The sequence below is a fragment of the Helicoverpa zea genome, chromosome 6 (assembly GCF_022581195.2).
Source record: "Helicoverpa zea isolate HzStark_Cry1AcR chromosome 6, ilHelZeax1.1, whole genome shotgun sequence".
Classification (NCBI taxonomy): domain Eukaryota; kingdom Metazoa; phylum Arthropoda; class Insecta; order Lepidoptera; family Noctuidae; genus Helicoverpa; species Helicoverpa zea.
This window is the reverse complement of record NC_061457.1, coordinates 1,378,171-1,400,374: the sequence shown is the minus strand read 5'-3', so window position 1 is coordinate 1,400,374 and position 22,204 is coordinate 1,378,171. Positions and strand designations below refer to the sequence as shown.

At 39.0% G+C, this 22,204-nt stretch overlaps 2 protein-coding genes and 1 long non-coding RNA gene across 5 annotated transcripts; 2 read left to right on the top strand and 1 right to left on the bottom strand.

Annotated features, from left to right (window-relative positions):
- Positions 1-921: 921 nt before the first annotated feature.
- Positions 922-18,895, bottom strand: LOC124631066 (ARF GTPase-activating protein Git). Of its 2 annotated transcripts, none has more exons than XM_047165201.1 (12): positions 18,688-18,895; positions 18,467-18,600; positions 18,059-18,171; positions 15,572-15,752; positions 14,779-14,909; positions 13,515-13,704; positions 13,220-13,292; positions 8,778-8,972; positions 8,212-8,366; positions 6,118-6,621; positions 4,958-5,170; positions 922-4,640 (listed from the first exon to the last, which is right to left on the bottom strand). In XM_047165201.1, the coding sequence occupies exons 1-12, from the start codon at positions 18,749-18,751 to the stop codon at positions 4,470-4,472; spliced, it is 2,124 nt and encodes a 707-aa protein (XP_047021157.1). In that variant the 5' UTR covers positions 18,752-18,895; the 3' UTR covers positions 922-4,469. The 2 variants fall into 2 exon arrangements, with proteins under 2 accessions (XP_047021157.1, XP_047021158.1); XM_047165202.1 differs by having other exon boundaries at positions 6,178-6,621.
- Positions 9,559-11,160, top strand: LOC124631067. Of its 2 annotated transcripts, XR_006984472.1 has the most exons (3): positions 9,664-10,501; positions 10,579-10,792; positions 10,910-11,160. It is a non-coding gene; the product is annotated as an uncharacterized LOC124631067 (long non-coding RNA). The 2 variants fall into 2 exon arrangements; XR_006984471.1 differs by having other exon boundaries at positions 9,559-10,792.
- A 139-nt stretch (positions 18,896-19,034) lies between the features above and the next one.
- On the top strand, positions 19,035-21,896 carry LOC124631516 (dolichyl-diphosphooligosaccharide--protein glycosyltransferase 48 kDa subunit). Its single transcript, XM_047165950.1, has 7 exons — positions 19,035-19,241; positions 19,401-19,639; positions 19,800-20,042; positions 20,313-20,456; positions 20,733-20,894; positions 21,228-21,458; positions 21,610-21,896. Exons 1-7 carry the CDS (start codon positions 19,112-19,114, stop codon positions 21,766-21,768), a joined length of 1,308 nt encoding a protein of 435 aa, XP_047021906.1. The 5' UTR covers positions 19,035-19,111; the 3' UTR covers positions 21,769-21,896.
- Positions 21,897-22,204: the final 308 nt, after the last annotated feature.

The window sequence follows — 22,204 nt, the reverse complement described above, 5'->3', positions numbered from 1 at the left end:
ACTTTGGCTTTTTATGATATGTTTACTTCATGAAAACTCTATGGAAAAAATCGCGCTCGCTTCGCTCGCGGCTTTATATACATTTGCCTTCATTTCTGTGCATATCTTACTTTTTGACTTTGCTTCGCTTTAGACTAAAAAATTTTCGCGCTCGCTTCGCTCGCGCTTCCTTAGAAATGACACGTGGGTATCTTATGCGTTGACTTTTTCAACGAGAAACCCACCAAAAACCATAAATAACATATTTTACTGAATTTCAACATTGTTATAGATATTCAAGTTCGTTAGTTTAAGATACCCATAATCCGGACCCCCTGGACCCCCCCCCCTTATATATTTTTTTACAAAACCCAATATAAATGTAGTCGTAGGGCGGCATAATCAGTTTTGCACGCGGGCGAACAAACAGCCAGCGGCGGGCCTGACTATCGATTAACAGTACAATGCGTTGTTGCAAGTTTATGCAGGGTTAAGGTGAGATCAGCTGGTACGCAGTTACACTAGTCCGGCTACGTCATCGGAAGTGCGGGCAGAGGTCGCGGGCGCTCACGCCCACCGGGCCCGCGAATACGATGCTCGATGACTGCGCAGGATTGAGGGGTTTTATACTTCATACTGTTACCTCGGTTCATATACCTACTACCTAACTTACAGATATGGCTCTAGCTTGAAAACCGATAATCATATGGGTTTTTGGGCTCTATGTGATAGAATCGATTGATTGCATTACTGTGGTCGTTAAAATTTGTACTTAACTGGAAGGTTTCTATAATATATTTCAATAAGTGATCTATTTCACGCTTTACCTATAAGATCGACATCGGTAGCAGCCGTAGTTCGCAACTACAACTGTATAAATTAAATTATTGTTATAGGACGAGCACGTCTTAGGTTGAGGTAGAGTGAAATGAAACAAATAACTGATTTCAAAATTAATAATATAATAAATTTTTAAACGTTAAAAATTTCAATAAATTTCATACGAATCGGCTTGAGATCATGTTTCCGTAGCTAGTTTGATTATAGTAATACAAGCTATAGAAAATAATTATTTGTATTCTTATATTTTGTTGTGTTTGTTGTGATCTAGCGTGCTGCTCGGGAGGTGCTTGAGTGCCTACAACCAGGTACTACAAAAAAGTGAGTAGGTACGCTACTTCACGCCTTAATTAGTTGATTAGAGATTTCGTCACGGCTCTTAAGCCAAAGCCATAACGAGACAGCCTAAAGCCACGGCCCTCGTCACGGTAACGCATGGTGTACGCACTCAAGCACCGCCGCGGTATTAATTATGTAAAGCTATGTAGTGTTGGTGGGATATTGTAAATATGTACAAAAATACAGAAACAGGATCCCATCGTGTGCTATACCACTTACTATTCTACGTCTTTTACATAAACATTGGCACATAAAGTGATCACATAATACTCATACGTATATTAAACATACTTATACATAGTACGAAAGCTAGTTGTTATACATAATATAACCACAATAGTAAATCCATCTTGTTAACTATACAAATACCTATCTAACAACGTAATATTATTATGAAACGCTCATATAAAATCTACGAACCGATAAACTTATCTAGGTACTTCTAACAAATGTATGAATATAAAATTTTTAGGCACAATTAGTTATCAAGTTCAGTGTGTACTGGGTACCAAGGAGCACTGGGATGGAGAGACTATTACGTATCGAGCACCTCCGTAGGTCTGTAGTGTAGGAACACGTCGGGACGCTAGGGCTGACACGTATGTCGACGAAATTGTCTGTTACATTGCGAATTGTGTTAAAGGAAACCCTGTTATAGTAAGATGATATGATATTAAATCTTCATAGTCTACTGATTTACATACATACATACATTTACAAAAGAATCACTCTTCTTTTTCAGAAGGGATTGAGAGGATTGAAGATGCAGTATAAATCAGTAGACAATCTAAAAAATTGTTCCTTTGTTTCACATCGATATACATGTCATCCCATAGCACAACACTATTTAAGACAAAAAATACTGTAGTAATAAGACAAGACTATTAAAAAGAAGTGAAAATATTACGAATATAAACTAGAAACATTACATTTATAAGATAGAGAACACATCGAATGGAATGACACAGTGTAAGTATAGAAATGCAGATTTGTGACAGAGTAACGAAGTTAGAGTAAGCTTTGGTCAAGTTTGAAACAAGTGAAAATGTTTAACACCCATATGGGCATGGCACTTGGGTTCACCGCATACATTATAACGCGGTACATTCTACAACACAAATTTAGACTGCGCGTGTGAACACGCTACTTAAAAACAAAAGAATTCTGTTTAGCCAATTGAAAAATTATGCAAATCACAAAAATTACTTTAGTAATCGCGACAACCGTATTTTGTTAACATCAGAATTATGTGAAGTACAAAGAAATATTTGTAGTCCAAGATGTTACCATATCCAATTCTGGCGTCAACGATAGTTTATAAACTTTTTTTTTTTGGAACCGTGCGCTGTCTAGTATGCTCAGTATACTAGTAAAGTTTACAACTAAAAACAAATTCTATGCTGTATACTGATTCACTTTCAAATCCTGTGATGTAATGCGATCCTTATGAATTAAATACATCACTAACACCATTCATTTGCTACCTAGCCTTACATAACTAGCTCCTTTATATAATTTTCGACCTTAAACAATATGTGCTAAGGTTCACAATCACATTAGTAAGTTATAACGAGATTGTACATATTTGAACATAATATTTTGTTACATTTGTCTAGCTATTAAGCGCCGCATTATACATTATTAGGTACATCGAAAGCTTCAAGCATTTTGTTATATTCTGTAATTTTTGTAAATTGTTTAAATGACCAACAATTCAGTTATTAATAATTTACATAGGTATACTTTTGACGAAAATAAAACGCCTGCATACAATGAATTCTAAGCCATTAAAATGTTGAATAAAATAACTTGATTATGGCTGACACGTATAATCTATGCACTAGAGACTCTAATATTCATATTTATTATAACATTTTGTCAGTTCTAGAGATCATTATAATTACTTATTTCATAATATACTGTCCCATTTATTTTATGACATTATGAAATTACTAGCTAAACTCCAAATGTGATATTTATGTGTGTGAAATACAAATTAAGTATTTGTATGATTCGAAATCCTATGATACAAATCCTTCAGGATTTTCTGGGTGGTAAAGTTCTAAACATAGAAACATAGACTTCAATTCAATTAATAGTAAGATATAGAATCTATACTAACAACATCACACATTCAACACTCATATTTATATTATTATGTTGTGTTGAACCTCTTTTCTCTTACAGAGTGTAGAATCTCATTGGTATTTTTAGAACACTTTTGTCTGATAATAATGAGCTATTATGCTAAGACACGATGTAGCCTCAATGTACGAATTTGTTTAACGACCTCGCGATGACGTCGTCCGTCTAGAACAATCGCGAGCTTCGTCGGCTCTTAGAATAATGTTTGACAAGATAATTAAAATTATTCATGAAAGTAAATATTCTGATTTTGAACTTATTCTTTTACTGACCACTTCTTCAGTAATATACTGATTTGTATTTCGACATGTGCAATTGTGCAATACAGAAGTATCTATTACACTAAACTTGTTTATTTCGAAAACTATCGATATCGAATCTTCACAGCTATAAAAAGCCTTTCGTTCTCGGCGTCTCATTAATTATTTCGCAAATAGATTTATTTTGCCTGTTATTTGAATTCCCCGTTTTAATACATACTTCGACAATCTCAAAACAACCTCATAAGTTAGTCTTTTTCATAATACTTTTTAGAATTTAATATTACTTTAATAACACACACCTTTTTACAATTATAATTAGTTTGAGAGTTATGTATTAGCTGCAGTGATGAGCTGCATTATATAATCGACTAAAAGGAAGACAACTGACCAAATAACGAAAATTACATTAACAGTATTTTGATTATTTAATTTAATTTGTATACTTCAGTTAGTCAAATGTCAAACATGAATTACTTTTCCCTTGTCATCTGTCTCAATTCCTTTGTTTTTAATTCAATACGTTGACTTGCTTGATACACACAATCAATCAAAAACGCATATTCAAATGCTTGGTTATTTCTGAACAATTCACATAGCTTAAAACTAAGCCTTAAATTGCGTATGCGCAAGTGTGTAAGTGTGTAAATGTGTGACATACACTATCGTTATTCATGAATCACTCATTCTTCTTTTTTTATCGTGCAAAATAGTTTCAGCTTTGCTAACCAAACCAACTCTATGGTCAAAGTTTTCTCAAATCCAACAACACATATTAAGCATAACCACTATTGAACACTTGACTTGTTTTTTTTCACATAGTCACAGACTGACACTGACATAAGTGTCAGTAACGCACGTCCGTACGTTGCCCTACACCGTGGTGTAGTAGCAGCCAGGCGATCGCTATGAGTCGGGCTGGAAGTGCGTCACCAGCAGCTTGGTGGCCTTCGCCAGGTCGTACGCGGCCGCGCGGACGTCGTTGAGGGGCGAAGGCGCTGAACATGCTAGCGAGACTTCTGAGCAGGCGGCCCGCAGCTCGCCCAGTACGAGGTTCAGCTCGCGGTCTGAGGTTGTCTGGTAAATAATAAGAGAGATAGGAGTAATACTTACTGATGTCGTTCTTAAATCGTGGCCCCGAACATCGCTTTACGGTTGATTTCCATAACCAACCCACTGATTGAGATTGAATTTTAACATTAGCTCTTCATTTTACTCCCTATAAATTACGTCAACTATCTCTAACCGCATAACAACGCAATAGGGAATAGCAATCCGCGGTTAGTCACTGTGCAGGAACCATTTTTAGAGATCAGCCGCTGACAGCGCGCGAATTATCTGTGCTCAGAAATTAGTCACAAGCCGCCACTAATTAAGTTCGACGTGAAGTATACCTGTGGGAACAGCGCGAGCAGGGCCCGCACGGCGTGTCGGATGGTGTCGCCGCGCTGCTGCAGGCGCGGGTGCTGCTCGCGCGCCGCCGCCCACAGCTCGGAGATGGCGCGGGTCACGGCTTCAGCGCGGCGCTGTACTAGCTCGCCGCTCGGTAGGGCTTCGCCCTCACCTGCTGACGGCAGTGACCGCTCCACGCTGCCTAGTGTTGTTAGCTGGGTGATGACAATAACTTGATTACGTCAACAATTTTGTTAATATCATATAAACAGGAAGACATTAAGTGCCAATCGACGCCATAAGTGGTAAACAAACTAGTTTGAAACTGCTTTTAGGTCTAATTGTTAAGTCGTTAATAATAATATTCCAAGGATGATCTGAACTGATGAGACATTCATACAATTTACCTACCACTTAGTGTATACATGCAAGTTGTACCCATGTCAAATTGTCAAATTCAGCACGTGAATATTATTATTTGTGAGGTAAACTACATATTATCGATTCGACATCTTATCGTTTTAGGAGTTATGTTACTAAAACCCAAAAAGCTGCTACTAATTCTTAATATAAAATCCTATATTAATCAATGAGGGTTTTCGATACTTTTTCTGCCGCCAGGCGGCGCTTCGTATGCGTCAGGTCCAAACAGCTGTCAAATAGTATGGAATTGTAGGGTCCGAACTTATTGTTTATTGAAATTCTGTTATATTGGAAGTGTTATTGATTTTATTATGGACTACGGTCAGAATAAGGTTTCCGAACTAAAAATTGAGCTAAGAGAGAGGGTGCAAAAGTCACTGGTACTAAGGAAAAGCTTGTTGAAAAATTTGTTAACACAATATGATTTAGTTTTTTTTTATTTACTCAACCTCAATAGTAAAACGATAATGCAGTGCTTTAATTATAAAATAAAAAAAAACACTAAAATCGTTCACTATTCATAGTAAAGATAAGCACTTTGACAGTTACCTGGACCTGACGACTCGGTGCTGCCACCTGGTGGACGCCATTTTAGAAAACCCTCATTACAATCTACATAAGTTAACAAAGTTAAACTAATAGTTAAAATAATTGAACTAGACTACTATCACCTACTACCGAGTTAGTACTCTCTAAGAATACAAATTAATAACAATTAGTAATTAATAACGATTAGTACCTGATGTTTAGTAACCTGCCAGTTATTCTTTGGTCCTTCCCTAGTCTCATACATACTGACCGGTCGCTGCGCGGATTTCATAGACAACTTGCCATCGACCTCCTCCGACCGACTCAAGTGTTCCGTCTCGAGGCTCTTCCCTCTCTCCTGAGCTTTGGAACTTTCTAGAACGTTACAAGAACTGTCATTGATTGACATTTGTGACGTCATACTCTGATCATCATCCACACTGCTTGTAGTTTTTAATACACTATTTTCTTTAGTCAATTGCTCAACAATTGTTTGTAGATTTTTGAGTTGGTTCTTTAACTCTGTAATGGTGGAGTCTTTAGTGTGTATTTCTTTCTTGAGCGTTTCGATTTCGTTGGTCTCCGGTATGGCACTATGCGCGAGAGTGCTGGGCGAGTGCGTGCGGCGCGTGTCTATGGCGGAGATGTCTATGGGCAGCGAGGGGTTGTAGGTGGAGGATACCGTCTCGCCGGCGCGGGGCACCACGCTTGATAGCTGTTTAGGAAATATTTTCATTTGTAAAGAAGCAATAACTATAGGGGTACATCGATTGTTTTTGCAGTTGACAGTTTTGAAAGGGCTGTTTATTTATTGATTTGGATTTCTAACAGAGGATACACAAATCACTTACATTAAACACATATACATAGGAACTGATTGCTGTCTTCCCCAATTACAGGAAACTATAGGGGCCCGATTCTCCCAAGTTAATAATGTCAAAATTGAATAGAAATTGAATAGCAATAGCAGTTTTAACCATATCGGGCATTCTGCTACTAATATAAGACCATTTGTATTTCAACGACATTCTGTTGGTTTGCGATTGGTCTGCCATTTTGGTGATTTTGGTCTAAACGGTAGTTTGCTCTACAATCAAATATTGCAATCGTAAATCATTTGCAGACAAAATGATTCATTATTGAATGACAGAAAAGGATAAGAACGTTTATTTCAAAGAAAAAATAGCGGAATGCCACATACGCTTCAATCGTAATCGAGTCGATTGGATCTCAGTCGAATGTGAATCGTATGTCGCTTGAGTAAAATTAGGAGAATCGGGCCCCAGCATTTACTGTTAGTTTCCAAGGGAAAATATCGTTCTTTATACTGACTGGCAGCCCGACTGTCAAAGGGCACGCCACCATCGTGGCGGTAAGTCGCCCGGGTGTCACCATTGTGCGGACAGCCCCGAGGACACGGTGGACCACACAGTCCAGGTGTGCCCCGCATGGGAAGGGCACCGCCGGGTCCTCGTCGAGGCTTTGGGCGGCGGCGACCTCTCGCGTCCGGCCCTGGTTCAGGCCATGGTCCGGGGCGAGAGGGAATGGGATGCCGTCGCCTCCTTCTGCGAAGCGGTCATGCTCGAGAAGGAGGAGGCGGAACGCCAGAGAGTTCGCACCTCTCATCCCGGCCGCCGCGCTGGACCAGGTAGACACCATGGGCGCCGGGTGTCGCGAGATGACTCCCGGCCACCGTAGGCGTGGGTCTGTGGGCGGTGAGTTCGGGTGGCTCATCGTCCCTCTGTCTTTCTAGACGACAGACCCGTGTCGACGGCGCGCGTTGTTCCACGCGCTCCTCAAAGAGATGTCAGCAACCCCAGCGGGGCCCAGCAGGGCCAAGGCCTGCCGGGGCTGCGGGTTGTTCGAAAGAGATACCGCGGCCCTGGTACATAAAAGGCCTATGACGGAACACGACGGTTTTTAGTCAGTAAGAGTCTGACACTCCCTCACCGCTGCTAACCCACAGCGGGAGGGGTCATTTGATGATTTTTGACGTCGGAAAAAAAAAAAAAAATGCCCGACTGTCAACTGCAGCAAAAGACGGTCAGACCATACAGAATTATTCATGTACATTTGACAAAGTCATTTATTTGTACATCTTTGTGGCCTATGCTATTTTTTTACTTATGAACTAATAGCAATTTTACACATATAGCCATTGATTTCGATGATGCCTCCTATGCAGTATTTCATTACTTATTATTACCTATAATTTGAGTTACTTTTCTTTAACGCCGGGCTTGGGTTTTTTTTAGCATTGTCCTTTCATGAGAGGTTTTCAAGATACTTTACAATATAGACTCACTCTAAAAGAATCCTCAGTGACGTCCAAGTTGATAGGAGCTAATGCGGCGTAGTCCTCGTCGGACGCCACGGAGTCGTACAGCGGCTCGTCGTCCGACATCTGCGACAAGTGCTTCAAGTGGCTCGCTGACAGTAGCGGGTTCATTAGAGCGGGCGCTGAAATGTTACAACTGAGTTAGGGTGTTGCTAGTAATTATTTACGACATTAAATTACCTATAGTTGATGATTCAAAAACTAACATGTATTTTTTTTTGGTATATAATGAAAACTGACATCAGCAGTCGATTGGATTTAGCAACCCTGCTACACCAAATAGAAGAACACAGTTGAAAAAGAATACACAAAGCAGGTTGGTTATTCCCTAGCATTTGGTTTACTGACAATACTATGCTGAGACCTGTTGTGCTTGTGTGTAGTATTACATTACATCCTTATGTAGTGAGCATAAGGTTGTTTACTCCTTATCTCTCTCGCCTCGTAGCAGCGTTCAACGACGGAACACCCACAGCCCTTGTTCACACTATTATAAACCGTATGCACCCAACATAAGGTCTATTATTCCCTACCTCTCGGCTGTAACGTAGCAATGTGTTGCCGTCTCGTAGCATCTACGAGGACGTCTCGTAGCAGCGTAGCCATCTCCGCCGTAGACAGTCGGGCGAGCTTCTGTCGGCCTTGGTTACGCGGAGCCGACAGCGCGGGATTCACCGGGAGGAATACTACGCCCGAGCGCTCGAGACCCGTCGCACTTGTTTGCCATACTGTGAAAGAATAGAATAAAGATTTTTTTTTTTGTGTTTTGTAATCAGCCCCGGATCTTCAATTTTTTTCAGGCGGGGCAAGAACTGAAAAATGCCGCCCCGCCTACCTACTTATGTTTATTTTCACCAACGAAAGTCACTTTTTTGGTAGGTAAAGGACTTAAAAAAAATGTGTCGAAATCATTGTAGTGAGCCTGTTGGCCAGGTTTAAGTTATGAAAGTCGAAACAGATTAATGAACACAAAAAGTTAATAAGTTTTAAAAAGCGTTGTGAAGTAATAGGTAAGCAGTCGGAAGCGCAAACTTTTTTGTTTTTGAGGACTCCATAAATATTTTGTTTTGCTACATTTGATTTATAAAAGGTAAGACAGCGTGGATTTGAGGGCGGGGACCCTCCCATTTTTGTATCTTGAGCCGTTAATCTCAAACTTGTTAATCTCTTAATTTGAGAGGTTTATATTTTCAGGTACAGAAAATAAACAATCACACACAGGACAAAAGCCAAAAGTAAGGGTATACAGTTTCTGAACATGATACAGTTTCAAATTTTTATCGGACTTACACCAAATATTACGTAAAAGGACATTGCCACCCGTTGGGCCCCTTATTTGTGATAGAGTGTCAAGAATATTTTATTATTAAAAATCAAGTCCTAATTTTATAAAACTAACTATTTTTTTCAGAATTTCTTGTACCCTAGCATTGAAAAACATAATTAATATTTATTTTATTGAATCTAAGCTAGTTCCGCCATTAAAACTTAACGTGAATGTTGCCAGGTAGACGACAGACTATCTCATTTAAATGAACGAGGTGATCGATTGAAAATATCGATATAATATATAGCATTTTTCTCTTATATCAAAATGTACAAGTATATATATTAAGTATGCACTCGTAAATAGTAAACAAGAAAAGAAGAAAGAAAAACTGTTTATAACTGTTGCACAAACAATAAAATATCAACACTAACAAAAGTCACCACTGAACTATATCTATAAAACGGTTACACCTAACACCATACATGGAATACAACAATAACACAATAATTAGTAAATGATATTATTTATAACAAATCGATTTAGAAAATCGATTAACAAAATATTTAACATGGTAACATCTACTCGGAACGCGAGTCTATCTGTCAAATCAATACGTCATTCAAATTGTTTTCGTGCCGGTTGTTATGCGTAGAGTTGAATTTATTCCTCCGTATTTGCTTCTGATAGTTACAATTTGCGTAAAAACTGTCGAGCTAATCGTTTTCGTGCCTCCAGTGGTTTTTTTTTAGATATTGGACTCTTTTCTTAATGATAAGTGAGCACATTGACTCGTGAGCATTGGACTCTTGTTTTTAGTGATATTGTTGTTTTACTCCGGAAAAATGTCTGCACCTGGTAGAAGTCGAGTAAACTACTCTTTGTCTCGCCAGTGTGTTAATTTCTCTTTACGTATAGGGCCTAATCTTCGTAGACGTTAAATTGAAGAAATAGATGAACCAATGCTTATCCTTCTAAACACCTACATTGGTAAGTTTGTTTTATTATGTTTGTGGATTTCACACGTCTCTAAACTACCTTACATTTTATTTTGTCATTTTTTCCAGATATCTTCTGATGATATCCTGTGTGTGAAATGTTTTGTATTATTACAAAACCAGACAGCATCTAACTCAAATCTGTCACTTGTATCCCCTGCTCGTGGACACCTAAACATATGCTACGCATGTGGCTTGTCAACAGCAAGTCGCAGAACTCATAGAGTCAGTCAAGATAGTTCCTCAAAGGAATGTTATACTAAGATGGACACCAGTACATCACGTAAGTGTTTATTCTTATTTATTTAAACTTAATGTATGAATGCATATGTATGTGTGTGTTGAACTAATTAAATATTAATGAATATCAAGTATCTAAATATAATATTTTTGTTATTAGGTGTTGCATTTGGAACGAGTTTGTGTTCCTTGTTGGGCGGCTGCATCAAGACAAGTCCGGAGGCAACCCGTTGCTGGCAGTAGCCAACACACTGTGGAGTCTGCACCGGAGACTGGTATCATGGATGGAAACATAATTACAGATATGATGATTCCTGTACCACCACCACTGCCACCGCTTTAATGATATAAGCGCTCCAGCACAATTTCTAGACAACATATTCCTTGAAGAATAAATGTCTATTATTTTAATTGGTTGTGTTTTTTCTTATTAAACATCTGTATAGCATTTACTATATTTTAAACTCCTTTATAATTAAGCCCTTTCTAAAATAAACTACAACTAATCATAGATGGCACAGCGATCTTACTAAGTAGCAGGGCAGTGATTTTACTATGTCGCTTGCAGGAGATGCTGTCATATATGTCATACATACTCGTATATACTAGGTACCTACCAGTTTGCCAACAATCTTGGGGTCGGCTTTTAGTCTAACCGATGCAGCTGAATACAGTATTGCTCAAAGAGTGATTGCCCATTTGACCTCCATACCCGATACACTGGGTTATAACATGTTACCTCCTGGTAAGTGGTTGTCACACTTGCTGGATTCTAGCTACTCATAACAAGTATAAATAATGCACCCAGAATCAGCAGTTTAAATGTAAGTACTAGCAGCCACCCAGCTGAAGTTTGTAATGGATGGTCACCCAAGTGCAATCTGACCAAGTAGCTTAACTTAAGATATCTCCTTGTGGTTGTTGTAACGTAGCCACATGCTCCTCCAACCAATTTAGCCCTAAGTATATTTATTTCTACTGGTGCCAGCAAAACCTACTTCCGCTGACTGCAAGATAAACAGTTTAACATATTATTTAGCAAGAAAAGATGATATCTGATGTTTTTATTTCATTTGGGAATCAATATTAATACTAAAAATATTTTATTGTTTTAACGCAAATTGTTTTTGAAAAAATATTGTCTAATAACCTCAATTCTTCATCAGAAAAAAATCAATAATTCTCGGAAACTAGGGTAAAAAATTATAAATTGTTTTCAGGGTCTGAAAAGGTAATTGTCGTTCTTCAAAATAAAGTTAAAACCACCATGGCACGCAATTTTTTTCTGGGGGCCCAAATCTCCTAACAAAACGGGCATTCTCCTTTAGCCCAAACGTACTTAACTTTTTGTTTGTTGACAAATGCAAAAATAACGGCATGTAGTTTCTGAATACGCGAGCGAAGCGAGCGCGAAATTTTTATCGGACTCAAATCAAATATTACGTAAAATTTAGCCCAAACGTACTTAACTTTTTGTTTGTTGACAAATGCAAAAATAAGGGCATATAGTTTCTGAATACGCGAGCGAAGCGAGCGTGAAATTTTTAACGGACTTAAACTAAATATTACGTAAAATTTAGCCCAAACGTACTTAACTTTTTGTTTGTTGACAAATGGAAAAATAAGGGCATATAGTTTCTGAATACGCGAGCGAAGCGAGCGTGAAATTTTTAACGGACTTAAACTAAATATTACGTAAAATTTAGCCCAAACGTACTTAACTTTTTGTTTCCTGACCAATACAAACATAATATAGTTTCTGAATACGCGAGCGTAGCGAGCGCGAACTTTTTTAAGTTATTTGTTTGAAGACTCACAAATTATACTGGGAATTATGTATGTACAAATAAAAAGAAACCGTGATTAGAGCGAGTGCCGTTTGTGTTCGTTGATTTGGTGCGTCAATAAAAATACTAAACAATCAGAAAAATTGTACATAATTTGTCATTTAGCCGCGAGCGTAGCGAGCGAGAATTTTTTCACTTACTTGGAGGATGTTAAAAGTGAAAAATAATCAAAATGATCAATTAAACCAAGCGAAGGCGACTTTTTTAGAAACTTTGCTTGTCATTATCATGGTATCATGATAATGACAAGATGATGGAAGTTCCGTATCAAACGGGTGTAATTTCATCGAAATTTCCTGGTGGTGGGGCGTCCCGCGGCGCCCCTGAGACCGAGGCGCCCGGATTATTCGCACACCCTACACCATAGGTTAAGACGGCCCTGTGGGTAACTATTATGGTAATCTGTGATGTAGGATTTTAAATCAGGCAGCCGCCTGATTTTGCCGCCCCCTGAATTTGCCGCCCGGGGCATGGGCCCCGGCTTGCCCCCCCCTAGATCCGGGGCTGTTTGTAATATTAAAAACATTTTAAACAGTAATATGGAACTTAGTTTTGTACCTAGGAGGCACATGAAAGTTAAGTTATAAGGCTAAAAAACATTTCAAAGAGGAAAACCAACTCACTGGCTTCTGTTTCTCTGCGGTCAATTTCGTCGTATATGTCCATTACAAGTTCTTCGAAAAGGTGATTTGGAAGCTGAAAATAAACAAACATTATGAAATAAATAGGCAAAGTCGGTAAATACTCCGATTATGTACGAATCAAATCAAATTAATTATTAAAGTAATGTGCATGAGAGGCACTATTTAGTGCCACGCGGCCGTATGTTCGGAACAATCGCCCGTTAAGGACCGGACAGCGAGAAAAGCATCTTTACTGTGTCGGAATTTATCCCTATGGTTTACAAGACAAACATACCAGCTGCAGCTTGCCCCTAGCCGCCTTAGCGACATCGGTCATCTCATGTGTATCATGTGCGCGCGGCACTATGTAGTGGCGGCCGGCCGCGTGCTCGGGACGCTCGCCCGTCAGGAAGTAGATGAGGCGGTCGGTCGCCTCGTATACTAGCTCTGTTAGGCGGTCCGCGAGTTCCGTGTGACCTCCTTGTCTGGGAAACAAGGATAGATTTGTTGACACAAGAAATCTTAAGAGGTTCTGCAGTGGGAAAATAAAAAGGCCGATATTTTTAATTTCAGGAGTTTACTATTAAAATGGAACTCTTTCATACTAATGAAAGAGTTGGAGTGCCTTGACAAACCTCAAAATTGTAATGACCTGGGTCAAGAGAATGAGCAAGAAAGCTCTTAATATTCGTTTAAATGTGTTGCATTTTTTGCCCTTTTTATATTTCGATGAGTGACTTCACGTAATTTTAAGGTTTGCAGATTCCCTTGTGTTATAAGACAAAAGAGAATAATCAGCGTGTTCGCTCCTTATAATTTTTTTTACATTCCATTTTTTTGGTACAACAATACCCATTAGTCATATACTCTGTCATACATAGTTATCACTTAATTTTCTATTGTCCTGCTTGTACCTATGCTGGTAAATCAATATTTCTATTGAGAACAAAATATTTGGAATTACTTTATGTCATGACACATGAAAATAAAATGTTTAGCAGACCAATATTTCATCATAATGCATCATATTAATATTTCTAAATAAATTTTTGAATTCCATATGTTTGTGTTGTGGGTGTTAAACTGCATCAAAGACCTTGTGGCTACCATATTGATAAACAAAACCAAAGGTTACGTCTATTATGGTGTAAGCACGTGGGTAGATCATAAATGTATTACGAAAATGATGTAAACCAGGTGTCTTAATATTTTTATAAAGTACTAGCTTTTGAATGAGATTTCATCTGCATCCAGATTATCAACTTTCGTCAAAATCAATCCAGCCATTTCAGAAGTTTCCCTTAAACATCCTTTTCTTCAATTTTTCAATCACAGCTCAGAAGAATCAGTCCGGAAAGACAAATAATCTCGAAACATAAGCAAAATGCTTAACAGCATCTAAAACCTAGCTCTAACCGATGAGAAATAGGTCACGCCAAACTTTAGCCATGGATGCACTTCCGCACGCCGTAACTTTACATAAAAAGTATTATTGTATATGTTTGTACGGGTCTTGATGTCTGAAATATATAAATAAATAAACACAGAAAGTATCTAACCTGGCGCATTCAGCCGGCGTGGCGCCGGAGCAGTCCCGCGCGGTGGGGTCTGCGCCCCACGCCACCAGCAGCTCCGCCTGCGCCGGCTGTCCCGCGCGGCACGCCACGTGCAGGCATGTCGACCCCTTCTCCTGTTTACCACATCAATTATTAATATGGCTGTTTTGTAACTCTTTGTTGGGTGAGAGACTGGTGAGAGGTAAAGGGTGGGCGTTTTTTTGGCTGTCTCATTTAATCCTGATGTTAGAACAGTGCTGTTTTTTAGAATACTTTTTTAATAAATGATTTTTTATTTTGATTTACTTTTGACTAACCAGTAGTTTTAAAAAGTTTACAGTATGTCAAAGAGATAATGGACTATTTATACTGCTTTATCAATAAACATACCCTAGCTAGAACCCTAGTTTTGAAGTTGAAAGAGGCTTAGTCTTCACAATAAGACATCATGGGCCATTCAATTTACTTGTTTATTCAAGGTTATTGTATAAACCTCTTCTCCAAGTCAAATAAAAAAATAAGCATTAAATTAACTATAAATAACCCAGGAATAGGATGTTATTCATAACAAAATGGTGACGATTCCTGTTTACTCACTCAATTCTGTTAAATCCTGTTATTTTGAGTTAGTAATTAGGAAATATTTATCAATTATAGAAGGAAGGAAAATATAATGTTACCTAAAAAAATATGAATAACTACAATATTAAATGCTTCCAAGAACAAATTTTCCCTGTTTTAGCTTCCTCTGTCTATATTTACAAGTATATTATCCATTTCTCAAGTAATGTCTTACCTGGTTATAATAATTGGGATCAGCGCCCTGAGCCAGGAGCCTCATGGCAGTGTCAAGGGAGGCGCTGCGGACAGCACTGTGTAGCTGACGCCCCAACTCACTGGGTGGCTCATCTCTTCTCGCCCTCAGGACATAAGCTAGCCTCAGGTGCTTAGCCAGAATGAACTCTGACTTCACTGGGCTAAAATTGATTTTTGAAATTAGAACTTAAACATTCTGTTTATAAATGAATATGTAATATGAATATTAATTTAATTAAATACATAATTAATTTTGATTTATTACTGTTCTATTTTCAAATAAGATAATTTGATGGCTCTTTGTTACAGTTTGTTGACACAGTTACCTCATCAAAGATAACATATCAGATAATTAGAAGCTTGATTGATGTAAGGAGTACAAATTAAGAAATAAAATACTATGGCCTGATAACATCTATAAAAGATGATTAAAGCTGCATCCGTTTCAGGTGGTTTGGCTTTGGCACTTGAGCTGATGGCTAACAAGGCCTATACGGGAGCGACATCGCCGGTCGCAACGTCCGCAGACAAATTGAGTTCCTGGTGGTGTTGGAGGCTGTGCCATTCGTTGGTGACGTAGATCGCGTTTTTTGGAGAGCAGATCGAACCAGGCACTGTCATGCGCGACCACTCCATCGGATAATTTTTTCCTCCAACTATCACGGTCATCAGAGAGTTTTTCCCAGATGTTCGGGTCGATTTTAAACGATACCATGTCGCGTTTAACGCTATCTTTAAATCGCAACAATGGCCGCCCAACTGGTCGCTTGGCATCTGATATTTGGCCGAGGAGAGTTTGTCTTGGCAAACGAGAAGGTTCCATCCGCTGCACATGCCCTAGCCAGCGCAATCTTCTTTGTTTAAGAAGTGCGGTTATGCTAGGTATGCACGCCATACTAAGCACCTTCTCGTTTGTTACTCGATCCTTCCAAGAAATATCCAATATGCGCCGGAGACAGCGCATATGGAAGTTGTTTAATCTCCGCTCCTGTTTAGCATACGATGTCCAGGTCTCCGCGCCATACAAGAGTATGGATAAGATGCATGTCTGGTAGATAATAATCTTAGTCTTAACTGTTAGATATTTGTTGTGCCAATTTCTTGCGCTCAGCTTCCCGAACATCGTAGAGGCCTTACCGATGCGGCTGTTTATTTCGGCGTCCAGGCAAAGGTTATTTGTGACTGTGGATCCCAGGTAGCAGAAGTTTTCAACAACCTCCAGTGGTGAACCATCCAATGAGATTGTGGGTATCTCAGTAATCCCCTGCGTCATAATTACCGTCTTCCTTTCGTTGATTGACATAGAGAATTGCTTACAAGCTTTATTAAACCTATCCAGCATTTCCTGAAGTTGCGATGGGCTTGAAGCAACAAATGCTGCATCATCCGCAAACAGTAAGCTATCAACGATAATATCCTGGCGATGTTTTTTGGATTTAAGGAGCGAAATATTGAAGAGCTTACCATCCACCCTGGTGTGAAGGTGTATGCCTTGTTGATTATCTCCGAACGCAACTTTGAGGAGTACAGAGAAAAATATACCGAACAGTGTTGGTGCTAGTACACAACCCTGCCGGACCCCTCTTCTCATGTCAAACGGGTCAGATGTATTGCCCTTATAAACAACAGAGGCTTTCATGTCTTCATGGAAAAGCCTTATTAGGTTTAACAGCTTCGGTGGACAGCCAATCCTCTGCAGCACAGCGTATAGTCCCTCCCTGCTCACAGTATCAAATGCCTTGTTAAGGTCAACAAAGGCCGTTAGCAGAGGTGTTCTTTGTTCCCTACACTTTTCCTGAAGTTGCCGGAATGTAAATATCATGTCTGTGGCAGATCTTTGTGCGCGAAAGCCACACTGAGATTCAGGATATACTCGATCAGCTAGCAATTGTAACTTGGAAAGGATCATACGACCAAGTAGTTTGCCAGCTATACTTAGTAAGGAAATTCCACGGTATGAATTGCAGTCACCGCGGTCACCCTTTCCTTTGTACAATGTGATGATGTTTGCATCGCGCATATCCTGAGGGATGTATTCTTCATTCCAGCATTTCACAAAAAAGTTGTAGAGTATAGGGCCCACACAACGCACCTTGATAATTTCAGCTAGAACACCATCAATTCCCGGACTTTTACCACGCTTTAGCTGGTTGATAGCGGTAATAAATTGCTCAACTGTAGGTACAGCGTCGAGCTCGGTGCAAACAGGTAACTCGGGGAACATTTGAACTGCTTCGGGCTCTACACCAATGGGTTGAGAGTAGAGATTTGAGTAGTGTTCTACCCATCTATGAAGCTGCCGATCCGCATCTAAGATGCAAGAGCCGTCAGCCTCCTTTAGGCGAGCTGTTTTGTTTGGTAAAGGGCCCAGCGCTTTCTTAATAACCGAGTATACGCCAGAAAAGTTGCCAGTTGAAGCATGACTCTGAATACAAATAAAAAAAAGAAGAAATAAAATAGTTCTTACTGTAAAGGGTCTTTTGGCTGTGGTTTCTTGCGGAGATGCTTTGGGGCTGAAGTGTCCAGTAAGGAATGTTCCCAAATGCTGTTTACATTCTGAGCTGTCAATGCCTGCACCATCTGAATAGAATAGGATACTCAGAAAGATATTCAAATTTAATAATAGTGATAAAAGTAAATAGGTCTCAGATAAAAATATATAAAAGCTTCTTTGGTAACAAGTTACATTTCTAAATTAAGATCCAACTCAGAAGCTAGTAGTTTAATTTATTGTTCAATTAAAGTCATTGTAATCCAGATGACTAAGCACTGAATTAAAACCACATCTATTAATACAATTTGTTAAGAAAATTAGGGCAATGTTGCCTTGCTTATTGGTACTAATGGTACTGTTATGAAAGTAATTTATACATACAGCTAGTAGCGATGGTGGCCAGGACCCTTGTCGCAGCGATTTTACGTGCGAAATATGTCGTCCCATGCTACGATGAACGCTACAGCATTCCGCACACAGCAGAAGTCCACGGTTGATCGATGCCCATGACGGATCTACGGCCAGCAAATAATTTTAAACCCACATAAAAACTTGTACCGGAACAATTAAAACATAATCTAAAACTGGAACATCGCCCTGACCTGATGCACCGCAGTCCGCGCACACTTCCACCGAGGAGCGGTGCTTAGACCGCGATATGATCATTTTAGAAACACTTATGGAAGACTGCTAGACGAAATGAACACCGCGTACGACTAATTTTATTTATTCAGTTAATTCAAGGAGCAGGTTTTCGATACAAAAATAAATCATCATTTACGAAACGTCAATCAAAGTAAATTGACGCCACAGATTGAAAAAATCTCCAGTTCTACCAACTGCAGCGAAAATAAACTTATTTGTCAATGGTTTTTCTGTAAACTACAGAGAGTATCAGTATTTTCTTTTTACGGTTTTATTGAGGGCCTTTTCACTCCCCTATATTCATCTATATAGTCTATAGTATTTACGTTTACGTACACGTCATTGATCAATTTTATGTGCGGCTAATATTAAGATAGAAAAATGAAGATTCCACTAATTTTAGGAGTGATAGCGACATTATCACTAGCTTTAGCTGAACAAGAAACATTGGTACTGGTCGATAATCTCAACATTAGAGAAACTCATTCACAGTTCTTCAAATCTCTGCAAGGTAAGCCGACCGAATCAGATCAGTGTCTGATCAGACGCCGGTATTTTACTGTAATGTGAAGCTTCTAGCTTTCAGATATAATTAGCGAGTAATTATCATAATAAAATATCAACTGTTATGATACAATAACTCATTCGAATATTACTGCTTGCTTTTCAGACCGAGGCTACACTCTCACATACAAACTAGCGGACGACCCTAACCTATTGTTATCGAAGTATGGAGAGTACTTGTATAAGAACTTGATCGTGTTCGCGCCCTCGGTGCTCGAGTTCGGCGGTCAGATCGACACGGAGGCTATCACGAAGTTCATTGACGATGGTGGCAACCTGCTCATGGCTGGCAACGCAGCCGCCGGCGACGTGTACAGGGAAATTGCTTCTGAATGTGGATTTGAGGTAAATGGCGAAGTTTATAGAATTATAAAGATTAACATTAATTTTCCTGACTATGATAACTTGTAACTCCTTAGAAGTAATGAGATATTCCATCTAAAGTCTTCTTGCTATGCAGTGTGTCTTCCTAGTTTGAAAACTTTGAACCTGGTTCTGTTTCTAGATGGATGAAGAATCAGCAGCCGTGATAGACCACTTCAACTATGATGCTTCTGATGATGGCGAGCACACCAGGATTGTGGTGTCTCCCAAGAACCTGATCTCCTCTCCCACCATCGTTGGAGACCAGAACACCCAGCCGCTGCTGTTTGAAGGCACTGGTCTCATCCTGGATAAGGACAATAGCTTGGTGTTGCCTATCCTGACTGCTGACTCCACTGCCTACAGCTATAATCCTAAGAGCCAGGTATAGACACTGATATTTATTGATTTAAAGATTTTTAGGTGTGGTACACGTACACTGTATGTAAACAGGAAACCATTCATTGATCATCTATGTATGAGTGTCTGTATAGAGTTTTAGCCATTTCATTGCTTTAATTTGTTACAGCCCATAAACTTATTTATTACTTTGAAAGTATGATGAATATGTTATGCTACTACACTATTAAGATCTTATAGAGCTCTTATATTTACCATAGTATATGTTATTTACTATAATATATAATTGCCACAGGTGAAGGAGTACCCCCACGCTGTTGGCCGCAAGACTGTGCTGATAGCAGCCCTGCAGGCGAGGAACAATGCCCGCATTGTGTTCAGTGGATCGCTGTTCTTCTTCTCTGATGAAGCCTTCAACTCTGGCATTGCTAAAGTTCATGTAAGTGTATTTCAACTAACATTATCATAATCAGGTTTGTTTCTTACTTTACTATGTTCCTGCCAGACACAGGCCTCTTCACATGCAGAGATTCTCTCTTCTCTTCACATACAAGAAAATTATGAGTGACTTACATTGTTTTCATTTGATACATATTTAAACAACAGTCAAACTTACTATAGGCAGCCTCCAAAATATCCACCTTCACTACTTTCTAGATGTATTTGTTTTTTTGCAGCATATTCATTTTCTTCATCTTTTTATTAATTATCACAGGGTGACAAGGTAAGCTCAGCTCAGTCTGGCAACAAGGCTCTAGCTGTGCGGCTGAGCGAATGGGCGTTCGGCGAGCGCGGCCGCCTGCGCGTACGCAACGTGCACCACCACCGCCAGGGGGAGAAGGACTCCTCCAACACTTACACCATCACTGACACTGTTGTAAGTATACAGTTACAGTATAGTAGTAGTATACATATATCAAATATGGTTTATTCAAAGTAGGCTGAAAAACAGCACTTTTTGAATCTTCAATCGTTACAAGAGACAGCCCCAAAAACACCCATTTCCCATATGAAATGATACAAAATAGTCATATATTGTTCCAATGATTTCTCAATGTCTCAAACCAAGTTATGCTGGTGCCTAATTTTAGTTAGATAACATCATACTTGATATTTCGACTATATAATGAAGCGTGCAGAACATCTGAGATAACAATGTTGCTAGTTACACTTAGCAATGGCTTACTTTGAATCTTTATATTTTCACCAGGTATACAGAATCGAAATTGACGAGCTGAAGAATGGCAAATGGCAACCTTTTGAGGCCAATGACGTTCAGCTGGAGTTTGTCCGCATTGACCCCTTCATTCGTACCACTCTCAAGAAGAAACCCAATGGAGTGTATGAGGCTATATTCAAGGTCCCTGATGTTTGGGGCGTGTACCAATTCAAGGTCGATTACGATAGAGTTGGGTACACTAGGCTATATCATTCTACACAGGTTAGTATGACAAGTTGGAAAATAAAAGATAGATTTGAAATATCCAATTTATTTATAAAAAATGTATATTCTACTCTTATTTTTAACCAACTACAAAATTTGTTCACAATTTAACTGTATGTGTTTATTAATTGACGGGTACTTTTTCCAGGTGTCAGTACGCCCACTTCAACACACACAGTACGAGCGCTTCATTCCAAGCGCGTATCCGTACTACGTGAGCGCCTTCTCTATGATGGTGGGCGTGTTCCTCTTCTCCTTCGTCTTCCTCTACTACAAGGAGGACGCTCCTAAGACTAAGAGCGAATAATTATATCTTAGTTCTTAAATTTTATTCACAATAGAATCGTAGGATGCCACAATGACGAGTGAGTGTTTGAAAATGTGGGTTGCAATCTGTTTGAAATGTGAATTATAATAAATCTTATTATTTACTGATTATGTATTTCTGTTATTATCTTATATTTATACTATCTCTCCTTGTGTCCTATCCTAACATATTTTTTGACTAATAAAATACTAAACACTATTCTGAATACACTCAACTACTAGAATTTTAGTCTTAAACTGACTAATTAGTGAATTTTCAGTAAATTAATATGAGACTTCTACATTACTAAAATTTATTCTACTGCAGCCTTATGTCTGTTTGCCTCTGCTACAAGATCGGAGGCCTCTTGGAGCCGGTGTTCAGTCCTTACTTTAACCTAAGATCAATGATATGGCAACACCAAATGCCTAAACGA

Excerpts from the sequence above, each read along its gene's own strand:
- LOC124631066 (XM_047165201.1), bottom strand. The coding sequence starts at position 18,751 with ATGATCATATCGCGGTCTAAGCACCGCTCCTCGGTGGAAGTGTGCGCG. Across the intron at positions 15,753-18,058 it reads CAGCCAAAAGACCCTTTACA|CCCAGTGAAGTCAGAGTTCA; the intron begins GTAAGAACTATT and ends AATCAATTTTAG. Across the intron at positions 8,973-13,219 it reads CCGCAGAGAAACAGAAGCCA|TATGGCAAACAAGTGCGACG; the intron begins GTGAGTTGGTTT and ends ATTCTTTCACAG.
- LOC124631516 (XM_047165950.1), top strand. The coding sequence starts at position 19,112 with ATGAAGATTCCACTAATTTTAGGAGTGATAGCGACATTATCACTAGCT. Across the intron at positions 20,043-20,312 it reads GCTATAATCCTAAGAGCCAG|GTGAAGGAGTACCCCCACGC; the intron begins GTATAGACACTG and ends TAATTGCCACAG. Across the intron at positions 20,457-20,732 it reads CTGGCATTGCTAAAGTTCAT|GGTGACAAGGTAAGCTCAGC; the intron begins GTAAGTGTATTT and ends TAATTATCACAG.